This window comes from Limanda limanda, chromosome 13 (assembly GCF_963576545.1).
Source record: "Limanda limanda chromosome 13, fLimLim1.1, whole genome shotgun sequence".
Lineage (NCBI taxonomy): Eukaryota > Metazoa > Chordata > Actinopteri > Pleuronectiformes > Pleuronectidae > Limanda > Limanda limanda.
In genome coordinates this window covers 17,052,358-17,066,648 of record NC_083648.1, presented here as the reverse complement: position 1 = coordinate 17,066,648, position 14,291 = coordinate 17,052,358, and the positions used below count along the sequence as shown (strand labels likewise).

The 14,291-nt window shown below is 41.0% G+C and overlaps 1 protein-coding gene across 1 annotated transcript; it reads right to left on the bottom strand.

The window, feature by feature from the left end:
* Positions 1-1,491: 1,491 nt before the first annotated feature.
* On the bottom strand, positions 1,492-6,438 carry plvapa (plasmalemma vesicle associated protein a). Its single transcript, XM_061084151.1, has 6 exons — positions 5,809-6,438; positions 5,411-5,480; positions 4,590-5,302; positions 2,554-3,961; positions 2,156-2,213; positions 1,492-1,813 (listed from the first exon to the last, which is right to left on the bottom strand). The coding sequence occupies exons 1-6, from the start codon at positions 6,202-6,204 to the stop codon at positions 1,780-1,782; spliced, it is 2,679 nt and encodes an 892-aa protein (XP_060940134.1). The 5' UTR covers positions 6,205-6,438; the 3' UTR covers positions 1,492-1,779.
* Positions 6,439-14,291: the final 7,853 nt, after the last annotated feature.

Sequence of the window (14,291 nt, the reverse complement as noted above, 5' to 3'; positions counted from 1 at the left end):
CACTACACTGTAGATGTTTAAATGTTTTCCTATCTGCTGTGTACTACAGTCAAAAGTACAACTGAAAAAATACTTATTTTCCGCTGTGTCAGTTGGAACATTGGTCAACTGTGTCACTTTCGGTACGGGTAAAATACAAATGACATGAGTTGACAGGAAAGCTTGTTGAGATTACAGGAAACATACTTGCACAGAGGAACAGCATCATGGTGAAATTCCATTATTTCAACACATCCTGTGTCTCAGTTAGTCTGATAGAGTGATTCCCAAAGATACGCAGGCAACTGACCCTCAATATCCTCACAACTACTCCTGCAGTACGTTGCACATCCCAAATGTGGAAAAACATTTGATGTTAAACAAAGGATATCCTTTAGGCGGGAAAGACCTCTCCCCTTGCTCAGGTTTAAGTGCTGTATTTATTGATTGGCACCGACACAAGACACTTTTGGGTCATGAATTAACAGTGAGTTCCTGTCCTTTCTCAGGACAACGAACAGGATGTTTGTCTGCTCTCATGATGGTTTGTTTCCCTGCTCCATTTTGGCTGCATAGTAATATTGTCCTGCTCTAAATTACCTGTTGACGTCTAGAGGTGACATTTTATGTTACAGCCGAATACCTCTCATCTCACCCTCCCCTTCCAAATATGAAAGAGAACCTCAGAAACTCAGATGTAATAAAAACTCAAAAGGTGTTTAGTTTGTCCAGTTCGGATGACTGTCGAAAACATGCTGGCCTCCATAGAAAAGACCATCTCTCGTTGTAAATAAAAAGTTATTAGTTATAAAAGGCCCATTCTAGGGTAAAGAAAACAAGAATTTGTACAATTTAGATGAAACACACTAATGAAAACAGATCCCTTTCACCCAATTCTTACACTAAACCTTTAAATTCACATTGAGTGATTATATTATCCAACATGTAAATGCACACTGTAAATTCAATTCAAGTATTATAAGGAAACTATTTTCAATTCATATCTCACAAATGGTATTTATTTCTTCACATAAACAATCAGCCCTGTTTATATTTAGTCCGATTAAAGGTCAGAGCTGTCATCAGATACAATACAAGATCCTTATCCCCCCCCACCCCTTCATGTGTTCTTTCTAAGATGTATGACGTTTTGATATCGGCAATGGATATCCGTGTTCTCCACAGTTGAGTGATCAAACATTGTTCTAGCAGCATGAATACAAGAGCATTTCCAAAGATTCCGCCCATCTGCCTCCGCCGGCCTGCTGACAGGTTGGCAGGTAAACATAAACATGGTGGATGGATTAAATGGCGGTGCCAGCATATCTCGGTGGCGACATCACAGGAGGGGTCGGTAAACTCATTTGTGGACAATTAGCAACACAATAGGTGACGCACATAAGGGACAAACAGTCATTTCCGGATCTGAATAGGGTAATATCTTGAATAGCTTTGTTTTTTAAAGAAGAGACAGGCTCAGCTGATGTGGTTACATTAAAACAAAGATTTTATTTTCATATATTTACATTGCAATAATACAAATTATTCTTGATAAAGTTGCTAACTGTGTAGATACGAATCATTAAGAGACACATTTTCACATTTTACGTTCAAAAGAGCAAAAGTTGTTTAAAACTTTTTACTTTAATAAATGCATATTGAAGTATAAACAGTCAGAAACTGTATATTATATGGTACATTTATTTAATATCCAATGTGTGAACATGATATGCTGTGTGTAATAGAATGGAGTATACACCTCTTGATTTGTTTTTGTTTGGCTCATCAAGAGAAGATGTTTTAACCCAACATCCTGGAGAGATCCTGCTTCTCCCTGGAGACAGAAAAAAAGATAGAAACAAAGAAGACAATTATTAAATGTTTTCTTCCTATAATGCTGTTATACGTGAAAGCATCACAGCTCTTCGATAGGCTATAGATTAATTAATTCTCTATGTGATTCTTGTCGTTTGTAACAAATCCCATGAAATGACCGAACTCTTCAAGGACAAAAGAGCAGACAAAGCTTGATATTACTTATTATACAAATTAGTGTGACGCTCCATGTGTCCATTGTGTTGGATGAAAGCCATAAAGAGGGCGTTTTTAGACAAACAAAATATGGAATATCAGCACTGAGCATGCTCTGACTGAAATAAATGAGCTTTATACTCACTCTTGACCAGACGGGTTGATCAGGCGCTGCAGATCTTGAAGGTGCTGAGCGACATTAACTGTAAAATAAGTAAGTAAGGACAGGGATTAGTTCATACATACTTCCGTAGATCTACAGAAATCACACATCAGAGCTATTGATTCACAGTTTGATTAATTACATTATTAATAATAACTAATACATTTATAGTGAATGTAATTTTATTTGTTAGCCAAAATATTGAAATTGCTTTTAAAAAAAGATCTGCATCACTGGATTCCACCTGAGGTATGTGAGCAACTAGTTTTTTGATCTCGGTAAACCAAACCTATAATTAAAAGAATGTGATTGAATGGAATTTAACTAAAACTTAATCTATAGATAATCCCACTACAGCTACTACGTTTTTAAATTATTACCTGAGCCACCTCCCAGTCCACTTGACCGTCCTGCACCAAGAGCGGAGCCAGTTCCACCATTAGTGTTCCCACTTGTCGGTCCTTTCCCTGTTTCACTTCCTGTTTTACTTTGTCCTCCGTTATTATTCCCAAACCCAAACCAGGAAAATGCATTTGGCGCAGTTTTGCTTGTTAATCCAGTCGACCCGGAGGATGACCCAACGCCTGAGGAGCTCTTCACACTTGATGTTGGCTTATTTGAGCCGATCCCACTTGAGCCAAGACTTGAACTTGACCCAGTTGACCCAGAGGACGACCCAAGGCCTGAGGAGCTCCTCACACTTGAAGTTTGCTTATTTGAGCCGATCCCACTTAAGCTAAGACTTGAACTTGAGCCTGCCGATCCATAGTTTGATGAAGCTCCCGCAGCTGATGCTGGCTTATTGAGTCCTGACCCTGTGGAGCCAAGGCTTGAACTCGACCCAAATGATGAGTGTGATGAGCTTGAAGAGCCAGTGCCAGTTGATCCTGGCTTATTGAACAAGGATCCAGAGGAGCCAAGGCTTGAACTAGACCCAGATGATGAGTGTGATGAGCTTGAAGAGCCAGTGCCAGTTGATCCTGGCTTATTGAACAAGGATCCAGAGGAACCAAGGCTTGAACTAGACCCAGATGAGGAGTGTGATGAGCTTGAAGAGCTCTTCCCAGCTGATCCAAACCTACTGAGGCCTGACCCGGTGGAGCCAAGGCTTGAACTCGACCCAGATGAGCTTGAGGAGCCCGTCCCAGTAGATCCTGGCTTATTGAATATTGATCCAGAGGAGCCAAGGCTTGAACTTGACCCAGGTGACAAGAAAGATGAGCTTGAGGAGCCTGTTCCAGTAGATCCTTGCTTATTAAACAAGGATCCAGAAGAGCCAAGGCTTGAACTTGACCCAGGTGACAAGAAAGATGAGCTTGAGGAGCCTGTTCCAGTAGATCCTTGCTTATTAAACAATGATCCAGAAGAGCTTGAACTTGACCCAGGTGACAAGAAAGATGAGCTTGAGGAGCCTGTCCCAGTAGATCCTTGCTTATTGAACAATGATCCAGAGGAGCCAAGGCTTGAACTCGACCCAGGTGACAAGAAAGATGAGCTCGAGGAGCCCGTCCCAGTAGATCCTTGCTTATTGAACAATGATCCAGAGGAGCCAAGGCTTGAACTCGACCCAGGTGACATGAAAGATGAGCTTGAGGAGCCTGTCCCAGTTGATCCTTGCTTATTGAACAATGATCCAGAGGAGCCAAGGCTTGAGCCCAACCCACCTGACCCTGTCCTACTAAGCTGAGCCCCACCAGCAGAGCTGGATCCACCACCACCATACCCACCACCCCACGCAGGCTGATTTGATGTGCCTGGCCGAGAGTTCGACCCAGCGGCAAACCCTGGCTGAAATGAAAAGAGAGCATTGTTAATATAGGAAAAACAAATCAATGGACATAACATCTCACCAGGCAACATGTTTTGAATTGACACATAAATTACTATATTGAGTCAGTTTTATGTTGTAAACCCGATTCCTAAAAGAAACATCATAGGGCTTCAAATCTAGACTCTTAATAATTCCTTTAACACAGCAACTGACAGTAAACATAACAACAGACCCTGCTCTCTTCCTGTTCTCTACAGGCAGACATGCTCCCTCCTCTGCACTTGGATCTTGGACATTTCCAATAATCTGAAAGGCTGCTTTGATCTGTTAGCTGTGATCTTGAGAGCATAATTTTGATATGGGCTTTGTTTGTATTTACGTATGTCTATAGGTGTAACCCAAATGTAAGACGATACATATAACGGGATGGGTTATTAGATAATTTCCACCAGCATGCAATATCTCCTGCAGCAGCCTAAAGCTTGTTGTTAGTAAAAATGTGAATATTACTTTAAGATATGACTAAAGAATGTTAAAGAGCTCAGAAACCCAGCTTGAGGTCCCTAAAGGTCATGATGCTCCTTACTCCCTGAAGAGCCTAAACATTTTTATGTATTTAGTCATGGCTGGTTTTTTTTTTCTTACCTTAGACGTGCAGGACATGTTGAGATGTCTGATTTGCTGTGTGAGGTGATCCACTTCCTTAATTTTGAATTTGACATTGTTTACCAGGACTTCTATTTCTCCATTTAACCTCATCTTATCCATCAGGAGTCTCTCCTTTTCCTGATCGTTTTTCTGCTGAAGCCTGTCTAACTTCTCTTTGTGCTCCTCGATCAGGCCCGAGCGGTTCTTGGTGCACACGCGGTAATCACTGTTCAGGCGCCAGTTCTCTGCCTTCAGGCGGCTGCTCTCAGCATGGATGTCTGACACCTGGTCTCCCACACTGTTCAAGTAACGCTGGAACTTGTCCTCCACTTCTCTGGACAGGCTGGTGCAGTTGGTCTGGATCTGCTCCAGGTATTCCCTCTGTTTTGAGCAGGTGAGCTGGAAGGCAAGGTGTGTGGGGAAGAGGGATTCAATCTTCTTGAGGAAAGCCTTGGAGACGTTGGAGACGCCACTCAAGGACTGGAAGAAGTCATCTTTACATTTTTCTTTGTTGAACTGCAACTCTTTTTCCTGTATGGATTTTTCCCTTCTCAAACGGATGGCCTCCAGGTTAATGTAGTCCCTCTCTGTGGCGGTCTGCTCCACTTCTGTCCTCATCCTCTGTATCGTTTGGGTGAAGTTGGACTCCACTAACTCAAGCCGAGCTTTCAGCCGCTCCACCAGCGAGCCACAGTTACAGTTATCTGGAGCTGATTTAAAAAAAAAACAACGTGTATTACATTTTTATTACAGGAAAGACAAAGTGAAATCATTTATTTGTTGCTTTAATATTTTGTGGTTTGAAATATCACACTTACATCTTGCTGAGCAGTCACAAGCAAAACGGGGAGAGGCGCTGCACATGAAGAGCTCTTGTTTGCACTGTTGCTGTTCATATTAATACAAGAAAAGTCATTAGTGTTTTAGTAATTAGTTCTAGACAAGTTGGGAAATATAAACAAACATTGAACTTTTATCCAAGTTTAACACTGTCTTGTCTTACAAATATGTTTTGAGTGGTTCTTTAACTCATATTAAATATAATTAAAGATGTATCTGAAAGCAAATTACAATTAGTAAACCAGGCTGACTCGGATATAATCACATCTGAATTTCTATAGTGGTCGAATAACGATAAAGGGAATAAAATGACACAAGACAGGAACTTGCATATTAGATATACAATGACAAAAAAAAGCTTGATTTAGTTACTCACCAGTTTCCTTTCATAGTCTTGGATGACGAATGTTGAGATGTTGGTGTAGTGGCGGAACCTTACCAGGTCCCAGTCATTGCGAGCCTTGAGAGTCAGGGTTGTGTTGAGTAAGTTGGTCAGGTTCTTCCTCTGTTGCCTGAGGGCGACGTTCTCTATGGAGAGTCGGCTGAAGCTCTCCTCCAGGTCATGGATGCGCTCTGTGGACGCCGAGTCCTGTGTCTTACCGTAGACCAGAAAGAGCACCAGGCTGACTATGATCAGGGACTGAATGAGCGAAGAGAAGAAGAAGACAATGCGCATGTAGTAGCCACAGCTCTTGCCCTTGGAGCGGTACTGCGTCCTCTTTAGGCCGCCTGGACCGTGCTTGGAGACCTGGGAGTAGCCGCTGCTGTACATGGTTGCTGAAAGCCAAGGAGGGTCGATGAAGAAATGGTCTCGTACAGTCCGAAACTTGAGGATAACACTGAACAGCTGGCAAAGTTTAAATGAGGTCCATCACTATATCAGAGGATGGACACGTTCCTGCTCGGCACTCCAAATGAACAGAAGCTTGTGCTGCTTCCTCTACAGAAAACCCAACACGTTGCACATGTGGGCTACACCTTTCCTCTCTGCAGTGTTGACAGCATGAGAAGTGATCAGATTGTGACCAAGGTGTAACCATGGGTGAGGATTTATAAATTCTCCATGCCTCACACAAGTTGACCGAGCCTCAGTCTCCTCCCTTCATCGTCTGCCCCCCCCTGCTCCACACACACACACACACACACACACACACACACACACACACACACACACACACACACACACACACACACACACAGACACACACATCTCCCTTTTTTATCTCTCACATACACATGCTCAATTGGGTTTCCATTACATTAGATCAACATACATACACTTTATTAAGAACTGCAACTATAACCACTACTTTACCTCACACTAACCCAAACCTTACATTAAACATTTCTTCACCTTAAGTTGTAATGGGACTTGCTCTTTGTCCCAATCAGTCCCCGTAACAAACATATATTTCAGGCTAAGTTTGTGTTCGAAACATTAAGAGTTTCATGCGGCGCGTAAAAAACAAAACAAAATATTTCGATTTTTATTATTTCCCTTCCATAAAACTGATTTGATTTACATTACAACAACTGTTGCAGCTTTAAAACACAGGTGCATATTGGAAAAGTCTTTTTTGTCATTGATCACAAGACCTTTGAGTTGACAACACCTTCCTTTTCCTTTGTGCCCACAGTTCCACGAAGAGCCCACCAGAAGAGCTGTGAGTAACATCTCCACTAACGTGCCAAAAACATTTTTTATGGGATCATGGACAGTGTTTTCCGGTGCACAGCGGGCCAGGAGGACAATGGCTCATTTTGTTCTCCTGACGTTCTCATCCAGTGGCCCTTTGATGCTGCAAGTCTCAGTCCAACATGATGACGTGGGTAAGTTGCCCTCTGTCTCAGAGGACGCACACATACACACACACACACACTCACAATATAAAGTGAAATTCAAGAGTTTGACAGTTACAGTCGCAACTTTTTCCTGCCAGGCGTCGTTGACGTGCCAGGACTCATCTTGACAGGAAGCAGTAATTCATAGAGGAACTGTTGACGGCCAAACACGCAGCAACTTTTAGGATGAGATTTCAGATAAAAGGCGCCAACAAATGCCGGATATCAGAGACAAATACGAGACATAAACAGCCTGAGTGTTGATTTAATTGTGATTGAAGTGGTTTGTTTATATCTTCATATCTATACCGGGTTGTTTATATCTTCATATCTATAAAAAGGGTAAGGGAGTTTTTTTTTGTTCATTAGCTATATTTGTATTTTGGATCCTTTCTGATGTTGTCAACAAAGCTAACACAGCAAACTGAAATTATTAAGAAAGGCTTGTTGAATCATTTATAATGCTCTTATTTTATCAATTTACGTTTTGAAGCAATACAAATATTATTGCTGTAAACATTTATTTAGCGTTATTAAAACTCAGCGCTGAGGTTTAGTGATAGTTCTTCAAGTTAAAATGTTCATTGTGTTTGTGTTGCTCAATAGCGAAATGCCTTCCCAGTGACAGTGCTCTAATTAACTACTAGAATTACTGGACTTGTTGTATGCCTCCTGCAACCATACATACTTCTACATACTTCTAAATACTTTTACCTTTGACCACCGAAACATAATCACTTTATTGGAATGGGACGGACAACCCCACAACATGTCTGCCTCTGGCTGAAGCCGGCACGGAGGCATAACAACATGGATAATCACAGATACAATTTAAAACTATGTTCATTAGGACCTAAGAGGGTTGATAATTATATAAACTGTATTTTAAAGATGAATGTGAGCTGGATAGGGTTCATTTCTCAACTGTAGAAAGTGTCCATGTGGCTTTGAGATGGCCTCATTTAAAAGCATCTCACAGGTGAACCAGCCACTCCCACACACCACAGGCCGCTGCTTCTTTAAAAACCTTACCCGAACCCTTTTAAGAGGTTTTGGAGGGGGCTCTGGGCGTCACTCTTCATGGGATCAAGTATTGCGGGAACAGAGTCCTATTGTGTCTGCGTGTTTAGATCTGAAATGTTCTGGTAGACACTAAACAAACTGAAGAGTGTTTACAGGGATGGTTTCCTGTCAGATTCGCTTGCCCTGGTTTGGACACTCTGTTTGAGCAGGAACTGCGTCCCTGATATTACTATAAGGAATGTCTCATTGTACATTGTGCTGGAGAACATTACAGTGGTTAAGGACAATCTAATATACAAATAATCACAATTTAAGTGTATTTACATGATCGTAAAATGTAATTCGTCATGTCGTTCCCTTTTGTTATATTGAAACTTGGAAGAAAACACTTGACTTCAAAATCAGTGAACATTCCACTCCATTCTGCTCAGGCTATGTTCCTGGTATGTGAATAAAACAAACACCCACACAACACACACTGAGGCTCCAGTGAGATCAGCCTGTTTTGGCTGTAAATGTAAAATACTACGGCTTTAAAAGGCAAGCCTAAGACTTCAGTTCCAAAACTCATTAACACAAAGAAACAATAGTGGCACACTGAACTCAGCCCTCCGATAAACAACTCTGTTCTTAATTCATCAGAATTTTACTCAGAACTCCATTATAAAAAATTCTGCGAATTGGAAGACACTGTGGAGACATCCGAAAAGATAAACAAACACATCAAGTAATGTACAACACATACACACACACAGTCTGGTAACTGTAAAGCTCATGTTAAAATGCTCATGAGGAATTGTTGTAATTGAAATAAGATAATGAAAGTAAACATACAGCTTTTCTACCTCTGTTTTCACTTGTACTGATGGTATAGTTAGACAACAGCCTCGATGCAATATTCAACATGCACGCACAAACACACACACACAGTAATTGTCATGGAACATGCTGCCACCTAGTGGGCAAATATTGCTTCAGCAGCTGAACACTGACTGATGAAGATATGTAAATAATCGAAATAAATGAACCAAATAGAACAGAGAGAACATGAAAATATGGTGGAAGACGGGGGACGATGTTTTTATACATATTCATGGCCTTTACTTTTTTGATCTGATATTTGTATTTAATATTTGATGGACTGAGGGTCTCTCACACAGTCTACGCTCCTGAATTGTTAAACTAACAACTGTACTACAAGTAAATACATCTGTAATAGACATCTGTCTGAAATGTGCATTCAGTGCTGCAGATTTTTCTCACTAAAGCATATAACCATATTGGATTTTTGTTTTCATATCGATTGTAGGATTATTTCAAGCTGCAGGCTAAGGTTGAAGAATGCTTAAAGTAAAATATATTCTTAAAATTCAACAATTAGGAAATTACATTAACCACACCCCAGGCCACTTTATTAATATGGTCCATATACAAGTACTGAAATTAGATACTTATCTGTAGGCAGACATCTTTTGCAAAGATCTTACATTAAACACAGGCAAAATATCCATTCTCTGATATAGATGAAACAATTATTTGTTACCCTACTGTAAAGTTGATCTCAGACATGGACTGAACTCCAGATATTAACCTGACATTTTCTGGAGGGGCTGTATGTGATAACACAAATGTCAGTTTCTCAGAACATTTTCTTGCCGCCTCCTAGTAAAATCTTGATGGAAGGAAGTTGGAAATAAAATTATTCAAGTGCTTTTTTACATCGTGTCCTGCTGCAGACATTTTCCTGTTGTTGCGAACAAGTCTGATCCAGACAATCTCCTGCTGTGTTCTTCATGTGTGAAAGTCAAACTTCTGAAAATGTCCAGACCCAACAGCTTAACTGAATAAACATCACTCTCATGAAAATATTTATTTTGATCAAGTAAAATCAGTATTGTCGTCAAGATCTGCACAAAATTTCACCAGTTCATGCTTCAAACGTTGTTATTGTTGCATAAATCTGCTAAAAAGACAGACACTGCAAATGTTGCCTCCTGTAAAGCTGAGAAATTAAAATGGTATATGTAATTTGTTTAAACCAATCAAAAAACTACTTTTATTTCAAATATTAAATCATGTGCCACTGTTTTTTCTTCATTTGGTCGTAGCTACCTTTTTGTTTCCTGTTTTTATGTTAAGCCTGGCTACAGCCTCACATAAGCATCTGGTTACAAATAAGCCAATAGCTCTTCTCATCCAACATTTGGCTCTCACCATTTACCACATTTATTTTTTCCAAAAGACGTAAAAATGACAATTCGTCTTCTTCTTCGTGGTGAAGCCTGAACGACACACTCCAGAGACGCTTATAGCTCTGAAAGATCTGGTTACTCATATCACATCCATGTACGATATCAGTGGCCCGACCAGAAGAAAGAGCTCTCTGTTAGAGAGAGAGGGGGGGGATAGGAGGGGAAGTGGTAAATGCCTGAGCTGACCACCAGACTGGACAGACACAAATAAACAACACGGTGCTAAATAACTGCACGTGTGCTAAGTGGAGAAAGGAGGGGAACGCTTTCTTTGTTATCTTCGCTCCAGCTACTGAGTGGGCAGCATCAAATCAGCCTGAATTTAAATGATACTGTACTGCGTCAGAGGGGGTTTAAAAAATAAATAATCAGACACTCATTTATCATGACAATGCATGATGATATCAAAGCCAGAATTTTTCACATGAATTTTTCTCAACAGCCCCTGTGATGTGCAATCGTCTCAGATCATTTATTCAGGCTCAAATTTAATTTAAAATTGAAAGACTGGCTGTGACCAGTGGCTCCTGTGGTGATGTGATAAGAGACACAGCCGCGAAGAAATTACCCCTCACATTGCATTTATCTGCATTTTCTTTGTAATCAATTTCTGCCTCTGAACCAAGGAGGCAGCTGGGGCATTAATGGGTGAAATAAGGAGGATTTGCGTCGTAATCATGTGATGTACAGTGGCTTCCGGCGTGTTCCCATCAGCCACCTCTCATCGGAGGTGGCTAAAAGACCAAACTTTGAATGCCCGAGAGTTAATCCCCCTCTTCTCTCTGTGTCCTCAGCCCAGCAGATGTTTTTCCTTTGACGCGCACAAAAGGCTCCTGTTTTTGTTTGCAGCCTTGTCCATTCCTCAGAGGTCACAGGTCACCCTGGTCTCCGGGTGAAGCTGTCACAGCAAGTCTAAACATTTGACGGCCATCGGAGCGTGATGGAAATGCCGTCCCCGCAAGAAGGCTGCACTAACGCCTCATGATTACTTTAAATAAAGACCTACTTTCCATATGCTGATGCGCTTGAGAGCACGCTGCTAACACCCTGATATTGAATTACAGTGGTTGCTGGGGATGCCTCGGGGAGGGGGCTGGACTAGCTTAAGAGAGAGAGCCGTGTGGGTGGTGGGGGTGTGTATGGGAGAAAGGGGCGAAATAGTATTTGCTATGGGATGATCCTCTGTAACGGACCTTAAAGGTTAACTTCAGTGGTGGAAATGTTAACTGAATCAATGGCCGGGTGGCTCGTGTTTGGGCCTGCCCGAAAATGCCAAAGGGGTGGGGCTTGATGACCCACCTTATTATCACAGCTTTGAAAGAACGTCCTACAATTTAATGCCAAAGGAAATTTAGGATCAATTTAAATTTGAGTTATAGGGCACGTGACAAGTTCAACAAACGTTTGATTGTACACAACATCACAAAACACAGGCTCTCAAGATTTTGGATCGTTAAAAGGTGTGATTTACATTTGAGGGAAACTGGGATGTGCTCCAATAAACTGATTTACTCAGTTATCTGGATTACCATAAAACCCTGAGCCCCCTTTAATCTGGCAGAGAGGCTGATGCAAAAATATTCTCATATGGTGAAACAAAGTATTGATCGGGAGGAAACTTTGAATTAAACATGAGAAATCTATGCCAAATGTGTTGTCTCTGCTCAGCTAAGAGCAAACACTTTCCCGCATATAACAGTATCAAAAATGTGAGTGATGAAAGTAAGAAATCAGTCAAAATGTATTTATAAAGCAACTTGCAAGCATTTGAAAAAAAAAAAAAATCTATGTTACAAAGGATGATATGAAAAAACTTGCATGTAGGTTTAGTTGTGACATCTTCAGGGTTAGATGTTAACAAAAGGCCACTGAACTTTCACACACTGCGATAGAATAGTAGCTCACATGCTATGATCCCAATCAGCTCAACCTCAAAGAACGGTTTCAAATTACACCCATGACTAGTTAATTATGTTCCTCCGGTTACACAACACACTCGGGGACCTTTCACCCCAGTAAAGACCTGAACAAAGACAATTTGGACAATGGACCAAGCGGTATCTTTTGTGTGATCAGAATGCATTGGCAAAAGAAACATAAGGAAACACCAGTGGTAACCTTCTGTACAAGACAAACATGGCGGAGCCCGGAAACGTGTCTACCTGATGCTACGCAGACTACCAGGAGCTCTAAAAGTGGGTGTCACCCTTGGAAACCCCAAACATACTGAAGTAGACACCTCTTTTTTTCATCCCGAGTTATTTTTATTATTTTGGATTTTTGTCAGTTTAGCGTCCATCCCGTGTCAGAGACATCATTAACACGCCCACTCGCTAGCTGTGAATTTTCTAGACTCCTGCTCTATTGTCATATGGGCTCCCTCCGAACTTTTCCCAGGAGCAACTGACTGATTTGCGTTCTTTCATACATCCTCTTTCCAGGCCTCTTTACAAGTCATCAAAATAGCTCAAGTTCAACACATTTAATTGGTTCGAGATCTTATATTTCTATATTTATAGCTGATTGGTTTGAAAATACTCAACATATTCATGTAAAAATAAAGATACAAAAAAATATGAACCCATCTGTCAGTAAAGACCATCTTCTAACAATATTAGAACTGATTTAACATAACCATAAAGTAGTAGATACATTTATACAGGTATAGGAGAAATCCCCCCCTCTTATTGTGGGCGCACATGGACTATCCCACCCTGTTTATATACAGTCTATGATCCCAGACAATACCAGGTCACTCAATGTATGGGGGGGAGCAATGGGTAAATGAATAATGAATCTGACAATTCATGTATATTTTTTCTAGTGGACAATTGTGGTACTGCAGCAAATGTGAAAACAAACGTTTATCCAAACCTTTATTTAGTTTGATCTGAAGTCTGTTTCGATGAGACTGTGAGCTTCAGTGTTTTCCCTCTCTCCTCTGTATCTACGTCAGTGAGATCAGATTTATTTGTCAGGTTGGCAGCTTGGCCGAAATCTTTTGCTGCCTTTGCTGGATTCCTCACTCCGGACAACCAGATTCCTGACTGTCGGTTCAAAGGTCACATCACTCGTGCCCCCGGTGGTATCTCTCAAACAAACACACACACACACACACACACACACACACACACAAACACAGACAAAGGCTGAAATATCAAGACATTCACAGCATCCCTTTCATCTCTTTCTCTCTCTCTCTCTCCAATCCAAAGAGTACCATACTTTTCCCTCTCTGACATTCCGTCGGTGAAATACTATTTAAGAAATCTGATTAAATAATTGCCAATATTGTTGTAGTTTTTTCTACTTTTGCATTTCCAAATCTTTTTTAAAAAGTATCATTTTCGTCCCAAATAGCGAGCAATCAAGTATGGACAACTTTTTTTTTTTATATCTACTAAATGAACGTGTCACTGTCAGGATGATAACCCGTCATCGAGCCCAAGCTAAATGACGTTGACAGAAGCACAGGAAGCGAGATAAAGTCAGACGGGATTGTGTGAGAGGGCGACTGTAACTCTCTGATAGCGATCGTTTTTGACACAGAAGTCCTTTTCAAACAGAGGCCCTGCTGTGTTGTCATTAAGAAGAGCCGCTGGTAATACTGGCTTTACTTGTTTACACTGACCTAAACACAATCAGACGTAATGCTACTCCAGTGTGTGACTACTTCTGTTGATGGCTTATTGCAGGAACAACGCTCCCCCATTCGGTGTATCTAGCTTTATACACTGTATGC

Excerpts from the sequence above, each read along its gene's own strand:
- plvapa (XM_061084151.1), bottom strand. The coding sequence starts at position 6,204 with ATGTACAGCAGCGGCTACTCCCAGGTCTCCAAGCACGGTCCAGGCGGC. Across the intron at positions 3,962-4,589 it reads ACATGTCCTGCACGTCTAAG|CCAGGGTTTGCCGCTGGGTC; the intron begins GTAAGAAAAAAA and ends TTTTCATTTCAG. Across the intron at positions 1,814-2,155 it reads ATCAACCCGTCTGGTCAAGA|GGAGAAGCAGGATCTCTCCA; the intron begins GTGAGTATAAAG and ends TTCTGTCTCCAG.